Source organism: Miniopterus natalensis, chromosome 5, assembly GCF_054644295.1.
Source record: "Miniopterus natalensis isolate mMinNat1 chromosome 5, mMinNat1.hap1, whole genome shotgun sequence".
Classification (NCBI taxonomy): Eukaryota; Metazoa; Chordata; class Mammalia; order Chiroptera; family Miniopteridae; genus Miniopterus; species Miniopterus natalensis.
The window spans coordinates 7,833,424-7,854,588 of record NC_142085.1 but is presented as its reverse complement, the minus strand read 5'-3'; the positions used below and the strand labels follow the sequence as shown (position 1 = coordinate 7,854,588).

At 50.6% G+C, this 21,165-nt stretch overlaps 1 protein-coding gene across 1 annotated transcript; it reads left to right on the top strand.

Moving 5' to 3' along the window:
- The first annotated feature begins 8,516 nt into the window (after positions 1 to 8,516).
- On the top strand, positions 8,517 to 20,407 carry LOC148093025 (DLA class II histocompatibility antigen, DR-1 beta chain-like). Its single transcript, XM_087817235.1, has 6 exons — positions 8,517 to 8,631; positions 14,160 to 14,429; positions 16,444 to 16,725; positions 17,377 to 17,487; positions 17,940 to 17,963; positions 20,301 to 20,407. The coding sequence occupies exons 1-6, from the start codon at positions 8,532 to 8,534 to the stop codon at positions 20,405 to 20,407; spliced, it is 894 nt and encodes a 297-aa protein (XP_087673361.1). The 5' UTR covers positions 8,517 to 8,531.
- The last annotated feature ends 758 nt before the right edge of the window (positions 20,408 to 21,165 follow it).

The following is a 21,165-nucleotide window of genomic DNA, read 5'->3' as shown; positions in this document are numbered from 1 at the left end:
GATGCCACGGGCACGTTAATTACTGTCACACGGATTCTGAAACACAGGCCTAGTTTCTTAGTTACATAAAGAAAGGGCATTAATTGACCAGGTTGTTAACTGAAATTCTTAAAGTATCACTTACAAAAAAGAGGGAGAAAGTCTGTTTGTGAACTGATGCCTCGTTTGGCAAGTCAGGCTACTTGAGGAAGTGATTGAACCACGAAGGGAAAGTCACCTTCTTCCTCCAAAAGAGTTAAAATGAGTTTTTAACCTCACTTTTGGTACTGAAACCATCAGTCACACCCATAAATATTTTTAGAATCTTTTATACTTTTATAACTTAACATTATTATTTTATTCTCCAAAGAGCAAATTATGAATTGTAGTAAGGTGGTAATCTCGTAAGATACACATTACTCATCACGTATTGAGAGCAGAGACCATCGGGCAGAGGTCAAAGCCTGAAACGATAAAGACAATCTTATCTGTGTGGGCTGCTGCCTTACGGTTGGTACTGGGCTGGTTCAAGCCATTCGATCTTTTCTGCTGGCAATATTCCAGCACTAGGGGAGGGGTCCACAGGGCCTAGAATGTGGGCAGGAAGCGCTGTAGGGAAGCGATGCAAACGTTTAACATTCCTGTTTTCACTTCTGCAAGTGTGGGAGCTCTGTCGACACTGTTTCTGTTATTTGGTGATCGCTCTGGAAAACGCACCATACATAAGTCCAAAGTGAATCAGTACCTTTGGGTAGCACGGGGATCTTAGGATGATTTCACACTTACACTCTCTCTAATCATGTTCCTCTTTGCGGGTATTTGGTTGTGTATGACTTTCAAATCCCACAGGATAATCTTGGTATTGTTTTATAAGTTGATAAGTTTTAGAAGGGTCCACATATGTGCTACACCCAGGTTACGCGAGACTAATTCACACAGAGACCGAATTGCTTCTTTGGAGTTTTTATTATTATTAGCCGGCCGCTGGGAATGGGCTCTTGTCCTAAATAAACTCCCAGCCCTGAGCAGTTTTTGCAGGGAGAATATAAAGGCAGAAAAAACAAACAAACTACATTGTATTTGGTGAGTGGGGAGCAGTTCGGTCAAGGGGACGCAGGCGGTGCAACTAGAGAAGCAGTAGACAGAAGCTAGGGTAAGCGTTCCTGAACTTTCTCCAGCTGGCTGTCCTTGGCATTCTGTGGGCTGCCATCCTTCCCACAGCGCCGGGAAGGGAGGGGAGGTCACTGCTTCTACGTAATAAATGTGGTTGCTCCTGTTTATCTTAAAGTGGCGGTTGTAAGGGTAGAAGATGGGGTGCTGTACTTCATATGAACACTCTCTGTTCTTCATTTCTCATTTCACCCCAGGCTTTCTACCTGGGGCTACTTTCCTTCTGCCTCAAGTACATCCTTCAGAATTTCCTTCATTAAAATCGGCTGGTGACAAATGATTTTTATTTTTATCCATCTAAACATGTTTTCTTCATTCTTGAAAGATGTAGTCACTGCGTCTAAAATTCCAGGCAGGCAGTTCTTTTCACTGGACACAAGGAAAGCATGGCAGGGTTCTGGTTCTCATTATTGCTGCCGAAGGTCAGCACTTGGTCTCTTTTTCGCTCCTTGAAGACAATCTGCATTTTAAGCCCTCTGGCTGCTTTTAACGTATTCTCTTTGTCCCACATGCTCTGCTGTTTCTCCAGGGTTTGTCTCGGGCTTTCCCCTCTGTTCACACGGTTTGGGTATTTTGAGCTTCTCGAACAGGTGAACTGGTGTTTCATCAGTTCTGGAAGCTATTTTCAAGAAGAGGCGGCGGTGGCATCGTGAAGCGTTCTTCAGCATCTCGGTACCTGCCACCAGCATCAGTACCTGCCACTAGCATCTGGCTGGCGGGCCGGCTGTGACATAGCTTCCGTTTTCACTGGAGGGACAGTGACCCCTAACCAGCTCGTGGCTACCGTGTTACTCCAGCGGATCTCTGTCCCTGCTGGCGGGTGATGATTTCACGTGGCCGTAGGCTCTCTGCGCAGCAGGTTCTCAGGCCTCGGGGATGGCTCCTGCCTCCTGGGTGGAGGGGGTGCTGCAGGGGTTAATGGCACACAGCAGCCCTTCGGGATAATGGCTGTTCCATTTCATGTTTGCCATGGGTGCTGCTGTGCAGGTCAGGGCATTGTCACCCTGTTAGTTTGGGCATTTTTATAGCATAAACATTATGAAAATTTTTAAAAATATGTTTTTATACTCTTCTTTAGAGGGAGAGGAGGGGGAGAGAGAGAGAGAGAAACATCAGTCGGCTGTCTCGTCCACTGGCCCACAACCCCGGCAGGTGCCCTGACCGGGAGTCAGACCAGCTACCTCTTGGGGCATGGGACGCTGCTCCACCAACTGAGCCACACTGGCCAGGACGACATTATGAAATTTTTGATGTCCCAGGTTCCATATCTGAGATGGGAAAATGAATTGACAATGATACTAACGGACAAAGCTTAACTTCCGACTTTCCAAGGGCACTGGGATCCAGGGCTGCTTCTGAAGGCACTTCGAGGAAAGGTTCCCTTTTCCATCAGCCTTGTCACCCCAAGAGCCCTTCGTCACCGCCCCACTGACAGTCTGGGAGATCATCTTTTGCTGAGTTTGGAGATTACATTTGCGCACAGTTAGGGGTAGCAACATATTTAGCAAGGGTATTTCTCGTCTGATCAAGATCTATGGCGGGCTGATAAGTGCTCTCTATTGAACCCTTGCAGAGGCCACTATAAGGCACCTTATGGAGGCGATGACAGCCACCTGCTCTCCAGTGGAACCCAATGTGTTACCCGACAGGGAACCTGGCCCTGAGTGGGTCCGGTGTGTGGGTCCTTGACTTACTGCAGGAAAGATTTCACGGCATGCGTCTAGGTGATTTTGAGAGTATGTGTATTAAAGCTGGCGGCAGTGGGACAGGAAGGACTGAGGGCAGAAGGAGCAACAGGGGAGCCTTGGCGGGGCCGCTTACTCCCTGGGAAGTCGGAGACAAGGGGGCCTTGGAGACAGGCTCAGGGGTCTGCCCGCGACAAGCTGCCGCCGTCCCCTGCTGCCCTGGTTGCAAGTCTCCTGAGGTCCCTCAGAGTTTCGGAGATGTGTGCCTGTGGGGGAAGAGGAGGGGGAAGGGGAGGGCTCGGACCTGCTTCCAGGAGAGGGAGTGCCGTCTGGGTCCTTGGCCTTGAGGCTTTTCTCTCTCTTGCAAGTAGGAATCTTAGGGGCGGTCTCAGGGTGGGTTTCAGCAGAATATTCATCAGTTTTCCAGGTGTGTTCTTTCAGGGTGTTGGTCTCCACTGATTGGTGACTGTCAGGACAAGGTCATTAGTCCTGGCAGCTGGTCCTGGTGTCACCCACTTGATTTTGCTCCTTTTCTGGGCTGGACCTAAACAACAACTAAGGCTCTGATCTTATCTATAGGAGGTGGCCTTCATCTGGCTGTAAATTGCTCAGCTGTCTGTCTCAGTTTCCCCATTCTGCTTGCCAAGGATTTGCCAAGATTCTTACTCTCCTGCCTCAAATGCATCTCTAACCAGAGGTCAGAGGGTCCTTAAGATAATGTGAGGTTTGGCGTTTTAAAGACTTTTTCTCTGAACCCTTTGGAGACTATATCAGACTGCGTTCTGGAAGACTTCTGAGCTTCCACCCGGGTGTAAACTCCAATCTGGAGGCCAGCATGGAGAGGACGAGCAGGTCGGCCTGAATTGTACCATTTCCTGATTTCATTGTCAGCTGAACGACAGTGACATTGCAGTTAAAATTGAATCTGAAATTCTAGTTGCAATTTCCAAATCTTCTTGGTTAGGAAAACTATGGAGAGTCTGAGCATGTCTCTTTATTGTCCCAAGAAGTTTCTATTTAGACTTCACAGATGATATTATAACGGATATCTGCCAGAGGCATGCCAAAGGTTCCCGTGCGCCCCAAATTTCTCTCAATATTTCATGCCCAACTTGAACATGCTCAAACCCATCTAGAAGGTTACGCCTCACTTGACACTTTAGATCTTCATCATGGTAGTGGCTCTCTTTAACTACCTGAGAGAGCAGCTAGAGGCTTCCTTAGCAGCCTATCTAGATAAACACTCAGTGAATTGTCCACATGGGAGGACATGGTCTTAAGTCACGACTATGAAACTATAGGCAAAGGGACCACGGGCAAGATGAATGACAGTGTAATGAGATCAACAATAGCTAAAGGGAATGTTGACAGTTAAAAGAATTTAGTGCTCAGCCTGACCAGTGTGTGTTGGTTGGGTGTCACCCTGTGCACCAAAACACTGCCAGTTCCATTCCTAGTCAGGGCCCATGCCCAGGTTGTGGGTTTGATCTCCAGTAGGGGGTGTGCAGGACGTGGCTGATTGATGTTTCTGTCTCCCTTTCTCTTTCTCTCTGGAAAAAAAAAAAAAAATCAAGCAAAAAATAATTTTTTCTTAAAGAATTTAGTGTTCAACTTCTGTTATGGAAGGAAAACAAACAAACTGCAATGGATTTACCTAGTGAGAGGACCGATCGCCTATGGGACTGGTTCTAACCATACTTTGTGTTTTTCAAAGCTTAGAAATTGAAAAGGCAACGGGATTGCTCACTTCGGGAAAAGCTTAAAAGTTCAAAGAGGCCTCATGTGATCTTCTGCTGAGGTTATTAGAAAGCATTTCCCCTGGTTAGATGCAGCCATGGTTTAGATAATTCCTTGTTAACTATCCTCTTTGCTCGTGTTTTAACTACTTACCAGATCCCCCCGAAAGCTTTTCCTTTAAAGTCCAAATTCGGGGCTCTAGAGACTGACAGGGTACCTTGGCCCAGATCGTCTTCGGCATCTCTAGGTGGACCTGTCACAGCACCCAGCTTTGCTCCTTCGCCTTGCCTGGGTAACCTAAGGGGGCAGGCTAGGGATCCCTGCGGTCATTAGTGAGCGGTCTCCTGGTCACTGCGCAGGGTTAGGAGGGGCCTCCACGGGCATGTGGATGAAGAGAGGCCAAGCCAAGGGAGGGATTCACTCTCCTCCTGGGAAGAGGGACCACTCGGAAGTTTTTCTCTGAGCAGAAACTTACTTCTCTACAAGGATGGACTATTAGAAAACAACTGGTAAAGATCGTATTATTTATTTGGAGTAAGAGAAGCAACATTCCAAGCACAGACCTGGAATCATTGGGCAGTGGCTAGTGGAACACAAAGTGGGATTTTAAAAAATAATCTGGCCGGGATGTGGAAAAGCTTGGATTCTTTGCCTCAGCACAATTAACGCAAGGTCTGGCTCAAAGCGAAGGAAAACTGAAATGCTGTCTGCTGGCAATGTTACCGGGCAGGCCCGGAGAGCTCTCTCAGTGACCACTCAGCACAAACATTGTCCTTCTAAGAAACATGCTGTGCTAAAGTGTGACAAAACACAGAAAAATGAAGTCAGAGAATGAACTTCAGAAGTCGAAGGAGCCCTGTCGACTGGCTTAGTGTAAAGACAGGCCCATCTGAGTTCCTGCGGGGGCACATCGCGGACCTCTCCACGGACGGGTCCTGTCAACCGTGCTGGGTGCTAATGCAGCCTGTCAAAGGCACAGTCTATCCATTTCCCCCTTAACTATAGGGACCAGTCACCTGCTCCTCACTTTAAGTTCCAAATTAGTGGGGGCAGCTTTCTGGATTCTGTGGACAATATTCTGAAGCAACTTGGACTAGAGACAGACACTCCGTGCTGACTGTGGCTTGTGATAAGCAAACGCCCGTTTCCCCAGATGTGTTGCAACCTCTCAGGCTCCCTAAGGTGAGTCCTTTGAGTGACAACGGGTAGGACTCAAGAAGCAGAGTGACGCTGCAGACTGCAACCTGCCTGGTGTTCCACCAAAACCTGCCCTCTGGTTTTACTCATTTCTTCCCAACACGTTGTGATTTGTTTTCTTAAACACAAACCTATGGTCCGAAGCACGAAGATCAGAGACTGTGAAACTTCTGAACTAAGAGCCATTTTCTTCCAGAAACCAAATTAAGCATCTTTCCTCGGGCCTGAGCCCTAAGTTGGCAGCTCCCCCCACAACAGAGCTGGGCAGGGCTGCGTCTCCTCCTGCATTCAGGGGACAGGGTCACCTGGGGCCCACGTGCAGGACTGACAGTGCGGGGACAGTTGCTGCATCGCTTTAGCTGAACTCTTCTTCCATGGAATTCACACTGAAGAAAAGTGTGAGATAGAGAATATTAAAAGCAGCACTTTTAGTCACACATAACTGTGTTCAACATACAGTATTTAAGTCATAGCTGTTGGTCACCTCTTTTTAAAAATAAATGGGTATGGTGTGTAGGTTACTTCTCAAATTCACATAAACAAGCTTTGATAGTGCTCTCCCTGACTATATTTCAGTGAGTTCTTCATATAGAATTGCTTCTGTCGGTCACCCTTTTACCCTAATCTAATGCAGCCCTTAGCTTTGCTTTCCCAGATTGTCCCACATCACAATTAGTGAATTTTTAGTCAAAGGAAAAGTGACATTGTCCTGGTTGCAGTTGGACAACTGCCTGTGGTACTAAACTATCACTGGGGTCTAGGGACATAGTTTGTTCACGAATCCAGGGAAGAGGGATTTCCTCCCAACCTCTCCGAGAAGCTTCGACTTTGCCACATTAATAGCAATCTATTCTTCCAAAGTAAGTGAGATCAAATTTCTGTTCTATTTTTAGATGCTCAGATTTGCACTTTCCATGCTGAAGAGCCTGAAATGCTGAATGTGAAGTAGATTGGGTGAGGAATTTGGGGCCACTGTTACCTGTAAGAAGGAGGAGGCTTGTGTGGGAGCTCTGGGTGTCACTGCATAAGATAAACACAAACTTTGTCGGTTCCTGAGAAGGGTGAAAATGGTGACGTGGGAACCTTTGCAAGGAGCTGGAGTTGCGCTGTAGCTCCTCAGCTCGCAGAGGTCGCCGTCACTCGGTGGCAGGCGTTGTCTGAGGGCCGTGCGGCGCTGCAGTCGCCGCGGTGGCAAAGCTTCTGCCAGGACACTGCTCTCCAGCAGCTGAGCGCGAGGCGCATGATGCAAGGACTGACCCACGACCGCTTGGCTCGATTCGGAGGGCACCGTTTACTGGCCTCGTGTCCTTGCAAAGGTCATTTAACCTCCACCATTTATTCTCTCCAGCTGCAGGGGTGAAAAGGGTACTTATCTCGCCAGGACGACGTGAGAATTAAATAAACATATGATGCAAAGAAAGCCCTTGCACAATCCTGGGCGCAAGAGTAAAATGCTCAAAAATTCCTCCATACACTTGACTCAGTTTTTGCATTGAGGGGTAACTGACGTGTGGCCTTCTATTGGTTTCCCGTGTACAGCATGACGATTTGAGATGTGTATGTATCGGGAATGACCGGCACGCGAGTCTGGTTAACATCTGCTCTGCACGGCTGCAATTTCCCCTGTGCTGAGAGCCTGTGAGAGCTGCTCCCTGGCTGTCTGCTGCACCCTCCTGACTTCTTTCTTTCTCAGCTGGATGTTGTGCCTTTCGATCCTCTTTTCCCATTTCACCCACGAGACTGTAGTCATTTCGCTGCCGCTGGCGCGTGTCCCGTCCCTAGAGGTGCGCGGGCGCGGGAAGGGCTGCGCGTGGGACCGGCGGGCCGCGCAGCGGTGAGGGATCCAGGCGGAGAGAGGCCCGGGCTGGGCGCCAGGTCACAGCTCCGGGCGCTGGTTACATAAAGCAGAGTCAGATGTTCTAAGCTATGTGGTTACATCAGAGGAGGTCCCTCCCAGTGTTTCCTAGTGTCCCATTGCCTGAGCGCTGTAATAATCTCATCATCAAAGTCTTCTTATACCTTTTCTTAGAATAAAGTCGGAGAATTTGACTAAATGCGAGGACATGTCCCCAGGAAAATGAGAGAAGCTTAATGGGGACCGGGTGTAAAAGGTGGACTTTTTCACGTGAACTCTTAGTGTTCTAGAGCAGAGCTGTGTCACAGGCTGACTCTGAGCCTTTCTCAGCCTCTCAGCCCCCGCACACCTTGCTCTGGGCCGTCGGCTTCCCCCGTTGTGAGGTTAAGTGCCATCCAAAGGGGCTTTCCCTCCATTCCCCACACATCGCCTCCTCTCGGCCCCTTTCTCCAAGGGCATCCTGCAGGTGCCGCTAAGCTCGGTGACAGCACCAGGAGACAAACCTGAGAAACCTTTCACTGAGGTTAAATTATTAAGCAACTTTCAATCTCCTTCAGGCAGAGACCTTCCTCCCTGTAAAGAGGGACCGGCTGCGCTCTCCAACCAACAGCTGCGAGCCTGTCTCGGCATCAGTTACTGGGGAAGCTGCTCCTCCAGGTGTGCGCAGAATCTAAATTTTTAATGCAGGAAATTTTACCTTTCAGAAGAGGAACTTCATAGCGAGTCTCAGACCAGCAACTGATGATGCTCTGCGAATACGAGGCTGATTGGTTCTCAACACTGAGATTACCCAGGAGCAAAGAAACCAGTTCCTTAGCTGCTATTTTTGGGGATGGGGTAAAGGGGAATCCTGGTCCTCACTGAGTGAGACTTGCCTGCTCCCTGCACCGTCCTCTCTGTCCTCCAGCATGGTGTGTCTGTGGTTTCCCGGAGGCTCCTGGATGGCAGCTCTGACGGTGACACTGATGGCACTGAGCCCTTTCCTGACTTGGGCCAGGGACACACCACGTAAGTGCTCCTTGGGGGGTGAACTGTTGCCGGGTGGGGATAAAAGAAAATTGGCTTTGTCACTGTGTCCAGGCCATGTCCATTAGAAAACTGTGACATTTTCTTCAGTGGCCACCTACCTTTATCACAGGGACCCCCAACTCTTTCCACAGGAAAAGGAGCCTGGGTGGCCGCCACTATGGGGGCTGTGAAGGGGCTCCCTGGCTATAGGCCGTTTCCTCTCAGCTCTCCTCCAGTCAGACCTCCCCAGCCCTGTGCCCCACTCTCTCCGGGCCTTGCGAGGATTTAGAAATAATGATTTCAGACTGCTTCCCATCCAGTGGTTCCCTTTATTTTATTGAGTTATCCCAAGAAAAGGAAAGTTTTTCTGAAATTTTATGGGGAATCAAAAGGAATTCGAAGGGTCTCTTTTTGAAGATCCTGTGTTATGTCCTCAACAGAATCTGTGAGGTTGGTGCCTCTCCCTACTCTGAAGGGGCCTCCCCCACTATCTCCTTTCCTTCCCCCTGAACCCCAATGTTGGTAAGGCCTGTGTCCCTGTAATGAAGGTTCTCCGAGAGAAGTGGGCTAGTGCTCTCTCTTCCCCCCGCGGAAAGCCCCCTGGAGCCGAAGCAGAGGTTCTTAGTACTCGGAATGACCCTGCAGATCAGGAACATCTATGGGGTTCTTTGCTGCCTTAAGGAACTGAAGGCATCTTCTGAACACCTGGCCAGATTAGTGTTCATCGTGGATCTTTCATTCTATCGGTTTCTCCTACGTCTCCTCCTCTTTGACCTGAGCCCACAAGTAGAGATTCAACTAGTAGAGATAAATTGTATGAAATTTTGTGTTTTTAAGTTAAAAACAGACAAATACTAGCAATTTCATAGGTTCAGGTTATACGCCTCGAGCAGGAGTCTAGAGTGTGAAGGTTGCTTCCGCCCCACGGGGCTGAAAGTCATATTCAAGTCAAGGGAACTCATGGGCCTCCGGGAGTCTTGGCCCCAATGTCCCAGGTCCATTCAACCTGCCCTCGGTTTCCCTTCATTGGACAAGTTTGGTGACCTCTGTTCCCAGGTCTCCCTATTCCTTCCCCAGCTGTGTCCTCACCATTGCTGAGACCCCAAAGCTCACACAGACCTCAGCACTGGAACAGGTCCATTGTCAGGATAAAATGTCACGATATTTTCCTTCTTTCTGAAAACCACCTTTTCCTTACCTGGGATGTTTCTTCCAAATAGTAGGAGGAGAGAGAAAGAGTCTGAATTTCTCACAGGAAGCAGAGGGGACAGAATGTGTCATCTGAATAGAAGCCTACAGGAGCTTGAGCCCCTGCTGCTTTCCAGGGTCCCCACAGTGGTCAAGTCCCAGAATCTGGGTTCATTCATTGGACCACAGATATTTATCTGAGCGACAGTGATATACTGGGCTCTGTTCTAGGCTCAGAGAATCCTACCTGAATATGACAGAAAGTCCCCTTTTACCATGGAGCTTAGCTAATCTCGGGAGAAAGACAATAACCCAGTAATATTTAAGAAAGAAAAAACTGTCAGAGAGCAATAACTGCTCTGAAAACCATACAGCAGGGTTACAGGGCAGAGAGGCTTGGATTCGCCTGACATCAGTCCACGGGGTTAGGGAGCTGTCCCTGAGAAAGTGACGTTCAGAGGCATTTGAGACCTGAGTGATGAGAGAGGCCACCATGTGAAGATCTGAGGGACAAGTGTTCCAGGGGAGGAACAGGGAAAGGCTGAAATGGGGGACCGTGTTTGCCGTGTCTAAGCGACAGGAGGAAGGCCAGAGCGGCTGAGGCACAGCGAGCAAGCTGGGGAGCGACACTGACACAGGAGGAGGTTGGGAAGACGGGAGACAAATCATACCGGGCCCTGGTGGCCATGGTGAGAAATCTGAATTTTATCTGAAGAGAGCTGAGAACTACTGGAGGGTTACAAGGAGAGGAGAGTCCATTTATATTTGTTTTAAAAGTAAGAATTCTAGCCACCATGTGGAGATTGGGTTGGGGGTTCACAAGTGAGTGCGGAGGAGTCTCCAGGGCAGACGTGCCCGGGCCCGTTAGTGCGCTGCGGCCAAGGCGGTGGTGAAGCTAAAGAGCAGATCTGGGCGGATCGCTCGATGCCGTGTTGAGGGATCTGATGGGTCGGGGAACACAGTCAAGCTCATCCCTAAGGATTTTGTCTGAACAATCTGAGGAACCTTGGAGGAGCCGTTTATTGAGAGACGGAAGACTGTCGGAGAGAATTATTCAAGTGGGTGGTTAAGAATACATATTTTGTTTAAGTTGGAAATGATTTTTTGACATTTATGTGGAGCTGTCAAGAGGTCGGTTGAATACGGGAGCCTGGAGTTCAGGGCCAGCCAGGACTGGAGGTGTCTGTGTTGGTGTCAGTGACACATGTGCTGTGTTATATTCCAGGGAGGTGGAGGGGGCCACACAGAGTGTATAGCAGACAAGACACAACAGACGCCGAGCCCAGAGGACCAAGGGCCAATGAGTCAGCAAAGGGGACTGGGAAGGGTGCCAGGGTGGTGAGGAAAACCTGGGGAAGGTGATGCAGGGCAGTGAAGGGAGGCAGATTTTTCCAGAAGGAGGGGGAGGCCGGGCGTGGTGAGAACAGGCAGAAAAGCGAGCACTGGGCTTGGTGGACGTTAGCAGTGGGTGGAGTGCACGGGATGGAACCCGGACTGGACCGTTTGAGGAGAGACCGGGAGCTGAAGACGTGAAGGATGATTACAGGTGACTCTGAGCAGTGGCCTCAGGGAGAGACTGTGCTCTGGGATCGAGGAGCCTGCTGGGCCCAAAGCATGAGAATAAAAGAGTCTGAAAAGAAGCTGGGAGGGCTTGAGAAGCAGAGATGTTCAGTGACCAGCAAGGAGCCACTGGGGTGACCTTGAATGCAGAGGTGACCGGTTATGCAAGGGCCATTAATTATACAGCCAGTATTTATTAGTGACCCAGAAGAGGCCAGTTGTCACCCTGGGAGATGAGGAGGGCGTCACCAACAGGACAGGTCTGCCCCAGCAGCATGGAGACGGCACCATTTTGCAGTTACTATGACCCAGGCCTAAAGCTGAGTATGTAACTCTCATAACCACCCTATCTTATCTGCAGCAATTAAAACTGTAATAATCTATGGGATCTAATTCAGAGAGTTTAAGTAACTGACCCCGTCACGTAGTGAATTGTAGAACCCAGATGACATGGTCTGGGTCTCAGCGTCTAGAACGTCCCTCTCTCCTGCGTCAGCACAGTCCTCTCACACTAGGTTCCTGTCTGTCCCGTTATTACACACAAACCAGTGTTTCTGTGCTTTTGTGCAAAATGATATTTACTGATAAAATTAACTAAAGACAATTGCCAAATGCTAATGAAGATACTATTTGCTTTAGGAAGTTAAGGAATAGTAAGACCTGTGAGCTTGCATTCATAGGGGTTATAAGAAATAAAATAGCAATGCATTTATTACTTATATGATCAGCACTGGGAAGAATCGCCATTTAATTCCACACTTAATATCTTATGAGGAATCCAGTGTCATGAAATCTGTTTTAGACATAAAGGAGAAAGGCCCATGGGTGTTAATATCTGACTCAGGTGAAGAGCTAATGTTCAGATTTAGATTTTCTAATTCTAGAGCTCGGGCTTCAAACACCACTAGTGAACAGGGGCTCGGCTGGGTCTGGGTTCCTGCTGGAATTCCTGATGTTCACATGGGCCAGTGTGGGTCTTCGGGTTGGGGCGGGCAGATGCTAGGACTGTCGTTCCAACATATAGGAGAAATTTACATGTATGTTACATTTATAATTTGAAAAGTTGCTTAGGGGCTCACACTAGGGACAGACCATCGTGGGCACAGGAGGAAGAACATGAAGTTTAAATAGTCTCCTCTGTCCCAGAGTTTGTCAGCAGGTGGGCTAGGGTTGCTGAAGGAAATACAGAGGCCCGATTAAATCTGAATTTCAGAGAAACAACAATGATTTATCTAAAATCCAAATGTAACTGAATCCTGCGTTTTTATTTGCTAAGTTGGGGACCTTTACCTTGGGCACATGAGCGTGGACAGATGGCGCTGACCGTGCAGGCTGCAGGGAACAGCAACTCCACACGTTTTGTTTCCGAACCTCCTCATGTGCCCAGAAGGTCCGAGAGGGTCTGAGTGGACCTGGTCTGGCCAGAGTGCCCTCCTCTCTGCCGTCAGTTCCGAGGGAAGGTCGGGACCTGCTCATTTTGTAAACTGTCTATATGAGAGTGTCACCTCAGCTTCTCCCCTTCTGCGGGGACCTGCCTCTAGAAACGAGAGTCCACACCCGGCCCGGGCGGAAAACCCGGTGCCTGCTGCTGTTGCTGGGAGCAGGGGGCAGCTAGAAATGGATCAGTTGGGACACTGAGCAGGATTCAAATGGCAGCGGCCGTAGTTTTCTACCGCGGATGAGACGTGCACCAGTGGAGAAGTTAAGAAAGATGACGGCGTGGAGGGTAAATTAAACGGCCTGGTGATGGACTGGCAAGGGGCAGGAACAGGTACATCTTGGTCCTGAGCAGATGTATTTTGCTGGAAAACTACCCTGCACGGGACCGGATTCCTAAGATAAACATACAGGACCAAGGCTTTCAGCAGACACGACGTTGGCAGAATGCGTGCGGGAGGTCTCCGCTGTGGCTTCATCGACAGAGTCATTTTCACCACAGATTTTCCAGATGCTTCACGGCCGCGGGGCTCCCCTGAGAAGGAGGGTTCACGGCCCCTTCCCTGCCCCACCCCTGGAACATCTGGCAATACTGAAGCCGCGTCCGGTTGTCACACTGCGGGTTTCTTCTGACAGCTGGCGGGATGAGGCCAGGGATGCGGTGCACAGCCCGGAGTACACAGCGGCCAACCACCCCGGCCCCAAATGTCACCCGCGTTGAGGCCGAGGACACTGCTGTACACGGGCTGTTTCCACAGCCTCCAGACGCACGCTCTGAACGCACGCTCGCCTCCCGGTTCAGTTCTTCATGGTTTATTTTATGTATTTATAGACAGTTATACAAATTAGCCACCTCTTGTTGAATCCATTTAGTCTATTGAAGTTTAAAACCTTCAGTTTTATTTTTTGTCTCATGCAATGTTTGTGACAATGTCATGACTTCGCGGTCATCTCATCTGTATGGACTGTCAACAGCTGGTCCCTTTAAGTCACACGCATGTCTGAGTGAAGGGTCCGCCTGTCTGCGGTAATTGGCTTCCACCCGTCCGTCCCCTTTTAGCCACAGGTGGGCCGGGTGTCCTGCGCCTGCTGGGCTTGGACGCGCAGAAAGGGGACGGGCCCTGTCGGGCTGCGGTTTCATCTCCGCAACACGGGCCGGGGAGCCCAGTGGACCCCGGGGCTCAGGGTCCCGGGGCCTCCCCGCCCTCGGCCTCCCCCCAGCCCTGACGACAGGCGACCCCTGGGCGCTGGCGGTCGGGTGCCCGTGTCCTCGTGTCCCCACCGCCTGGGGCGGCGTCACCGTCAGTCCCTAACCAGGGTCACTGCTCGCTCTGTCCCCACAGCACATTTCCTGCGGCAGTTTAAGGCCGAGTGTCATTTCTCCAACGGGACGGAGCGGGTGCGGTTCCTGGACAGATCCTTCTACAACGGGAAGGAGTACGCCCGCTTCGACAGCGACGTGGGGGAGTACCGCGCGCTGACCGAGCTGGGGCGGCCGGACGCCGAGTACTGGAACCGGCAGGAGGACGTCCTGGAGCGAGCGAGGACCGCAGTGGACTGGTTCTGCAGAGTCAGCTATCGTGTGTCTGAGGGATTCCTGGTGCATCGGCAAAGTGAGTGGGGCGAGGGGAGGGGGCCGCATGTGCCCGAGCGTGTGCCCGAGTGCTCCCCGAGTGTTCCCCGAGCGTGTGCCCGAGTGCTCCCCGAGTGCTCCCCGAGTGTTCCCCGAGTGTTCCCCGAGCGCGCGGGTGTAGGGCTGCGAGCGAGCACACTTGGGAGGGGACCCGTGAGGCCCGCTGTCGGGGACACTGGGGTTCTGCCCCGTGGGAGGGACGTGTGGGTGCCGTCTGTGTGTCTAGTGGGGGCAGGTTCGGGGAGCAGAGGTGGGGAGTGTGGGGGACGCGGAGTCGCAGCCTGTGGGCCGCCCCCTTCCTGTCCCGAGCCCCTGGAAGAGGCCGTGGCCTTGGGCAGAGGGTCAGCCTGGGGGGCTGGGGCACCTCTCATCCTCCCCAGGCTCCTCTTAGGTCTAAGTTTCTTGCTTTAAAGAAAAAAACACCTCCCTCCTCCTCCCTTAGTGTATCTATTTTTACGTAGCTGAAATGATTGTGAAACCACGGTTTTGAATTATAATTTTGTCACTGAGCGTACTGAGGTCCCTGCCTTTACAAAGCAAAGCATAGTAATTACATGTTATCTTCTTACAGTTGTGAGCATTTGCCTCACAGTCTGAAACTTTGTCAATATTACCAAATGCTCAGTTGAAAATTCGCTTTTTATTTTTAATTTCCGCTTCTTTGATTTCTACGGTTCCTGAACAGTTTCATGCACTTGCTGGTTAATTGTCGCTCCGGCTCTAACTTGCCTGTTCTCTGTCCTCTCTGGGGTCCTGGCGTTTCCCTCAGTGACTTTATGGCTCCTCTGTGCAGCTAGATGGACCCTGCTGACGGGGTTCAGCACTTTCTCCTGCTCCTGGTTCGCCTTCTGATTCCGGTTTATTACTTTCAGTGTTAAGAATTTAAACATCTTTAATGTAATGAATGTGCGGCAAAGTTGTTAGCAATGATTTACCCTCAGTTGTAAGTCTACGAAGTCTACGATGTAGTGGTTTAGCAGCAATGATTTCCCAGGGTGCTCCTCTCCTCTTCCTCCCCCTCCCCCTCTGCTCCCCCTCGGTGTCCCCCCCCCCCATCCTCTCCTCCACAATTGTGTATTGAGCCTGGTCTCAGGCAGGAAGCACACGTATTACTGAGTCCCAGACCTGCCCTGAGCTCAAATGTCAGCTTGAAGAGAGATGGTTATGAAACGACAACAATTGCAGCACTAGATTTTTGAGGAGAGGGGTTGCTCAACGAGTGTAACTAAGTACTTTTAACGAGTGACTTTCCTTGGTCCTTCCCTCTCCTGCAGGACTTGTGCTCCTCTGGGACTCGGCTCCCCGAGTCAAAGAATCCCCCGTGTCCTTCCCGCTTCCCAGGTAGAACCACTTCTGTGGTGGTCTCAGGTGCGAGAGCTGCATTCCCGATTTCACGCCCTCTGTCCCCATCTTCCCCAAGCTGTCCCCCACTTTACCCACACTGCTTTGAATGACATTTTCTCTCCAAGTGAAGGAGGACAGTAAATAGCTAACACATAGTAATGCCTAAGATCCAGCCCTGGTTTTACATATGTTAGGTCCACCGATCCTCATGCATCACTAACAGGCAAGTTAGTATTATTATCTGGTTTGCAGGTGAGAAAGCTGAGCAGAGAGGAATGTAAAATTCTCCCAGGTCACCCAGTAAGAGGCAGAGCCTGGATCTGAACCCAGGCAGCCCCCGTTCCAGAAATCACACATTTAACCAATACACTACATGCCTTGCAAAGATCTCTAAACACTCCAGTTCAACAGTGAATAACTGTTTCAACATATTAAAAGGTCCCACAAGTTTCCTCTGCATCCCAAATCAAGTGGGCACACGCTGGAGGGTTAGATTCAAGGCTCATGGCAGCAAGTCCTGCTGGGCCGCAGGGCCGGCTCTGAGGGAGGCCTGCCCGAGCCTGGAGCCTGGGACCGGAGCCTGGAGGCCGAAAGGGAGCCAGCCAAGGAGCCTTCCCTGCCTTCCTCACATTGCCCCTTTTCTGTCCTAGCTGTGCCTACAGTGACCGTGTATCCCGCCAAGACCCGGCGCCTGCAGCACCACAACCTCCTGGTCTGCTCTGTGAACGGCTTCTATCCAGGCCACATTGACGTCCGCTGGCTGCGGGACGGCCAGGAGCAGGAGGCCGGGGTCGTGTCCACAGGCCTGATCCGGAATGGAGACTGGACCTTCCAGATCCTGGTGATGCTGGAAACAGTTCCCCAGAGCGGAGAGGTCTACACCTGCCAAGTGCAGCACCCGAGCCGGACGAGCCCGCTCACCGCGGAATGGAGTGAGATGTGCTCGGACTCGCCCGCCTCACCCGCCACAGGGGACTCTGCTTATCCCCGGGGGGCAGGGCTCTCCCCTCCCCAACCACACTATCCTTTGCTGTGTCTCTGCAGCACAGGCCACCGGGGTGGGCCTGTGATCACCTCTGTGGATACCTAGAGCCTGGGAGGCCGTCATTCCTATCCCTGCTTTGACATTCCCCACAATATCTCAGGTCTTGGTGCCCCTTGGCCCTGGGCACCAGTCCCCTGCGTCAGCTGGGCTGGTACTTCTGCCTGTTGCTCTGAGTTGTCCACTGTGATCTGAGAAGAGGCTCGTCCTCTACAACAGAGGGACCTTCCTGACACAGGAGAGGCCAGTGTCCGCTCTGCCATCTGTGAGCTCTGTCACCCTGCACCAGTCCTGAACCTCACTGAGCCCCAGGCTCCGCATCCATCAGATGCTGAAGCGGTGGCCTCGTGCCAGGGCTGGGAGGCTGCAGGGGCCAGTGCCTGCACCGCGTACCCACCAGTGGGACCCAAGTCTCTTCTCCAGAAAGGGCCGACTGTGCTGGATCCTCTGGATTCCTTCTCCCCCCCTCAAAGCTGTCAGTCCCAGTCTCAGGGAAGTTGGCTTTGGGATAAAACCCACTAAAACTGGCTTCTTCTCCCAGGGGCACAGTCTGGATCTGCACAGAGCAAGATGCTGAGTGGAGTCGGGGGCTTCGTGCTGGGTCTGCTCTTCCTCGGGGCAGGGCTGTTCGTCTACTTCAGGAATCAGAAAGGTCAGGGGCCGCTGGGGTTCCCCGCAGACTTCATGGGGGGAAATTAGGACTTTGCTCAGGTTAGTCCTCTGTGTATCCATGGCCCGTATAAGCCTTTCTCTGGACGAGCTCAAATCTCCTGGAAATCGAGAAATAAACGGTCCGTGGTTCCTTATGGTTGAAACATAAGGAGTTATGGCCGGTGGAGGTGGCAGAAGGGTTAACACGCCCGGAGCTTTGGGTCCAGATCCTGGGAGATGCAGGAGCAGACCCGACGGTGCATAAGATTACACCGGACGTGTGACAGGGGTCAGGGGGCCACTGCTCTCCGTTCCTGCTCTCCTCTCTCCTCTGGTGTCATGTGAGGCGGGTGTGGCAATCGAGAAATCCCAGGGGGTCTGGGCGGGGACCTTGTGTTTGGGGACAGATTTGCCTTCCTATCTTGAAGTGTTTACCTTCCTTCTCTTTCCCAGGACACTCTGGACTTCAGCCAGCAGGTAATGCTCCTCAGTCCCCTTTCAGAGACACACTCGCTTTCCCCAGAACAGGAGGTGGGGGTGACGGACAGGAGACAGAAACCCTGGGAGACACTGGGTCTGACCTCTGGCTGGGCCGTTTACACCGAAGCTCCTGCTCCCCACTTGGTCACAGGCCGGCCCTGAAGGCACTTTGGGGGTGACGCAGAACTTCTTCCTGCGGAGCTGAAACAGGAGGCCCGGGAGGGGACAGCGCCGCTGGTTGGCAGGGCCTGGAAACAACACTGCCCTCTGTCCGCAGGCCTCCTGAGCTGAGGTTACGATGGTGACAATGGTGACAATTGAGGGGGAAAGAGCCTTCTGCCCTGGCCTCTTCGCAGCATGAAAGGGTTTCCTGCTCGGCTCTTTAGTGCCTCCTGGCTGCCCTTTGGTCCTGATTCAAGACCCTGCGGGAAACGTGCTCCCCGCTGGCTTCCTCAGCCCCCCGACCCGGAGCCCCCAGGACGGACGGGGAACCTCATCTCCACCCACCCGCTCCCTTTGTACTCGGCCCTCGCTGTGCGCTGGGCCCCTGAGCTCACCTCTCCCACGTTTCTGTATAAAATTTCCCTCCATTAAATACGGAGTGAAGACCATGTGTTCCGCACGCCTCACGACAGGAAGTAGAGAGAAAAGACAAAGGGGATCTGGTCTCAACACAACAGTCACTTTCATTTCTTTTCCTGAATGCTGGTCACGTGGGGATCTGGAAGGCTCCCTGTTCCCTCGGTGCGTTTTCATGGGGTTTCCATTCTGTAACCAGGCCTGGCTTCCTGAGGCAGGAGAAAGCCTGCAAGGAACCATGCCCGGGCTCTCCTACGTCTGTGTTTCTCAAAGACAGACACAGGTTCCTTGCCCCTTGGGGACAGAAAGGGGACATGTCTAAGAAATGCAGCTCACCTGTAAGGATGTGATGCCTTCACAGTTTCTAGAATCATGTTCTTTTGTCTTTTTGTCTCTGATTTTTTAAAAGAAGGACCTAAACCCCAGTATCTCTTGAAGTCTCCTTTTATTAGACTCATGGTGGGCTTCCACACTTGAGTCTTTTCTGTCTCTCAGATAAAAATCAGCACTGTGCTGACTCTTTGCCCTGAGATGCACCCTTCCCCATAAATAGGCCTCAGAGGCCCTCAGGACAAAGCCTCAACTCTAGTAGAAAAGATGTACTTCTGAGGCCCTCCAGGTTGTGTGACAAACTCACTGTCACAGGAAAACCCTGTGTGGATCGTGTTTCAGCATAAATGAGGGACAGTGCTCAGAAACAAGGGGGAGTGTGTGAATCCACTGACGTGCAACCTAACAGCAAAATACTCTGCACTGGAAGAAAGGTGTGAAGACTCTGTGAGGTAACCTCCAAAATGTGTTGGGGTCTGGAACAGGAGAGTTTGTGCACAACATTCTTTTTAATAAGAAAGAGAAGAGCAGGAATATATAGCTGAATCTGTTCATTTTATCTCCCTTTTGTTTACCTGCCATCTATATTTATCTACCATCTATCTACTTACATTTGTAAATACAAACAATGGTATGATATTTTTAAATGGTTGTCTGTGAAGCAAAATGAGGGAACAGGTTGAAGGAATCTTCACTTTTCTGAATATATCTCTTATTTAATAGTTTTAACTTGAGTAGCATTCAAATATTTTATGTAATAAAAATTTGAATCAAAAGTTTTAAAAGACAATAGAAACAAACTGACAAGAAATATATGATGGGAAACAAGCTGAAAATGTAAATGAGTCGAGGGTTTCCAGTCGAAGACAACAGTGTAGGACAACCCTGACCTCACTTCCTCCCGTGTCACCTGCAGACACAGCAGTTCCCCTTGAAGAAGAAATGAGATGGGGACCAACACAAACAGGAGAGAAGCCACATAGGAACAGGAAGGAGAGACAGGCACATGGCAGCCTGGGAACCCCACCCCCAGCGCACTGACCTGTAGCTGGAGGGATCACCGAAGGGCATATGTGCAGACTCACCCACTCTGGGGTAAAGTGAGAAACCAGTGGCCTAAAGGTACTGAGACTAAATGGGAAGGCAGTCCATTTGCTAACCCTAGAGTGTCTGCCAAGTGGGAGTGGAACTGCAGGAACTCTCTCTGGTGTCAGAGGCACCAGTCATTCATTGGCACTTGCCCTCCCTTGATCTCATGGGCAGGACATAGTTCAGGTGCTTCAGCCAGCCATCCTTGGTTGTCAGGCCCCAGGCCCACATCAGCTCTGTGGCTCGTCCCCAGGACTCCCCACAGCCCGCTCCTGCTCCAGCTCCAGCTCAGGGCCCCTTACCTGCAGGTTTCCCTGTGTCCCACTCCCACTCCAGCTCCAGCTGGCCTGCTAAAGACACCTTTGGAACACACGGTCTACAAAGGAAAAGCTCCTAAACAGGTCTACTCCTTCAACACTGGGAGACGTTGCTGTTTCACCTAATTCATAGAAACAAACACAGAGAGATGGCCACAATGACGAGTCAGAGAAATGTACTCTAAGTAAAAGAACAAGTAAAAGAAAAAATAACTAAAAGAAACAAGAGAGAAGCAAATTACAAGACAAAGAGTTAAAGGTAAACATGAGTTATAAGTATGCTTAATGAACTAGGGAGAGAAATAGATGAACTCAGTCAGAACTTCAACAAATGCTTAGAGCAACCAGTCAGAACTGAAAAATGCAATACATGAAAACAAAAATGCCCTAGAGGACATCAACAGCAGACCATTTGATGCAGAAAAATGAGTCAGCAACCTGAAAGACAGGGCAGTGAAAGTCAGAACAGGAAAAAGAAAAAATAATTTTATTTATTTTATTTATTTAGTTCAAATATATATATTTTTATTTCATCCAGACGGACAGAAAGATAGAAACATCAATGATGAGAAAGTCATTGATTGGCTGCCTCCTGCTTGCCCCCCACTGGGGATCAAGCCTGCAACCCGGGCATGTGTCCTGACTGGGAATGTCTCCTGGATCCTAGGTCGATGCTCCAATGCTGTGCCATGCCTGGCCGGTCAAAAATTTTTTTTTAATGAAGATAGTTTAAGGGACCTCGGGGGCAACATCAGGTATACCAACATTTGAATCATAGGGGTCCCAGAAGGAGGAGGAGAGAGAGAAAGGAATATAAAACCTAACCAAAGAAATAACAGCTGAACACTTCCCCCAAGCTGGTGAAGAAAACAGACATCCAAATC

What these genes read in the sequence shown, in the direction of transcription:
- LOC148093025 (XM_087817235.1), top strand. Translation starts at nt 8,532, where the DNA reads ATGGTGTGTCTGTGGTTTCCCGGAGGCTCCTGGATGGCAGCTCTGACG. An exon ending in TTGGGCCAGGGACACACCAC is followed by an intron (nt 8,632 to 14,159) that starts GTAAGTGCTCCT and finishes CTGTCCCCACAG; the next exon opens with CACATTTCCTGCGGCAGTTT. An exon ending in CTCTGGACTTCAGCCAGCAG is followed by an intron (nt 17,964 to 20,300) that starts GTAATGCTCCTC and finishes CTCCCACTCCAG; the next exon opens with CTCCAGCTGGCCTGCTAAAG.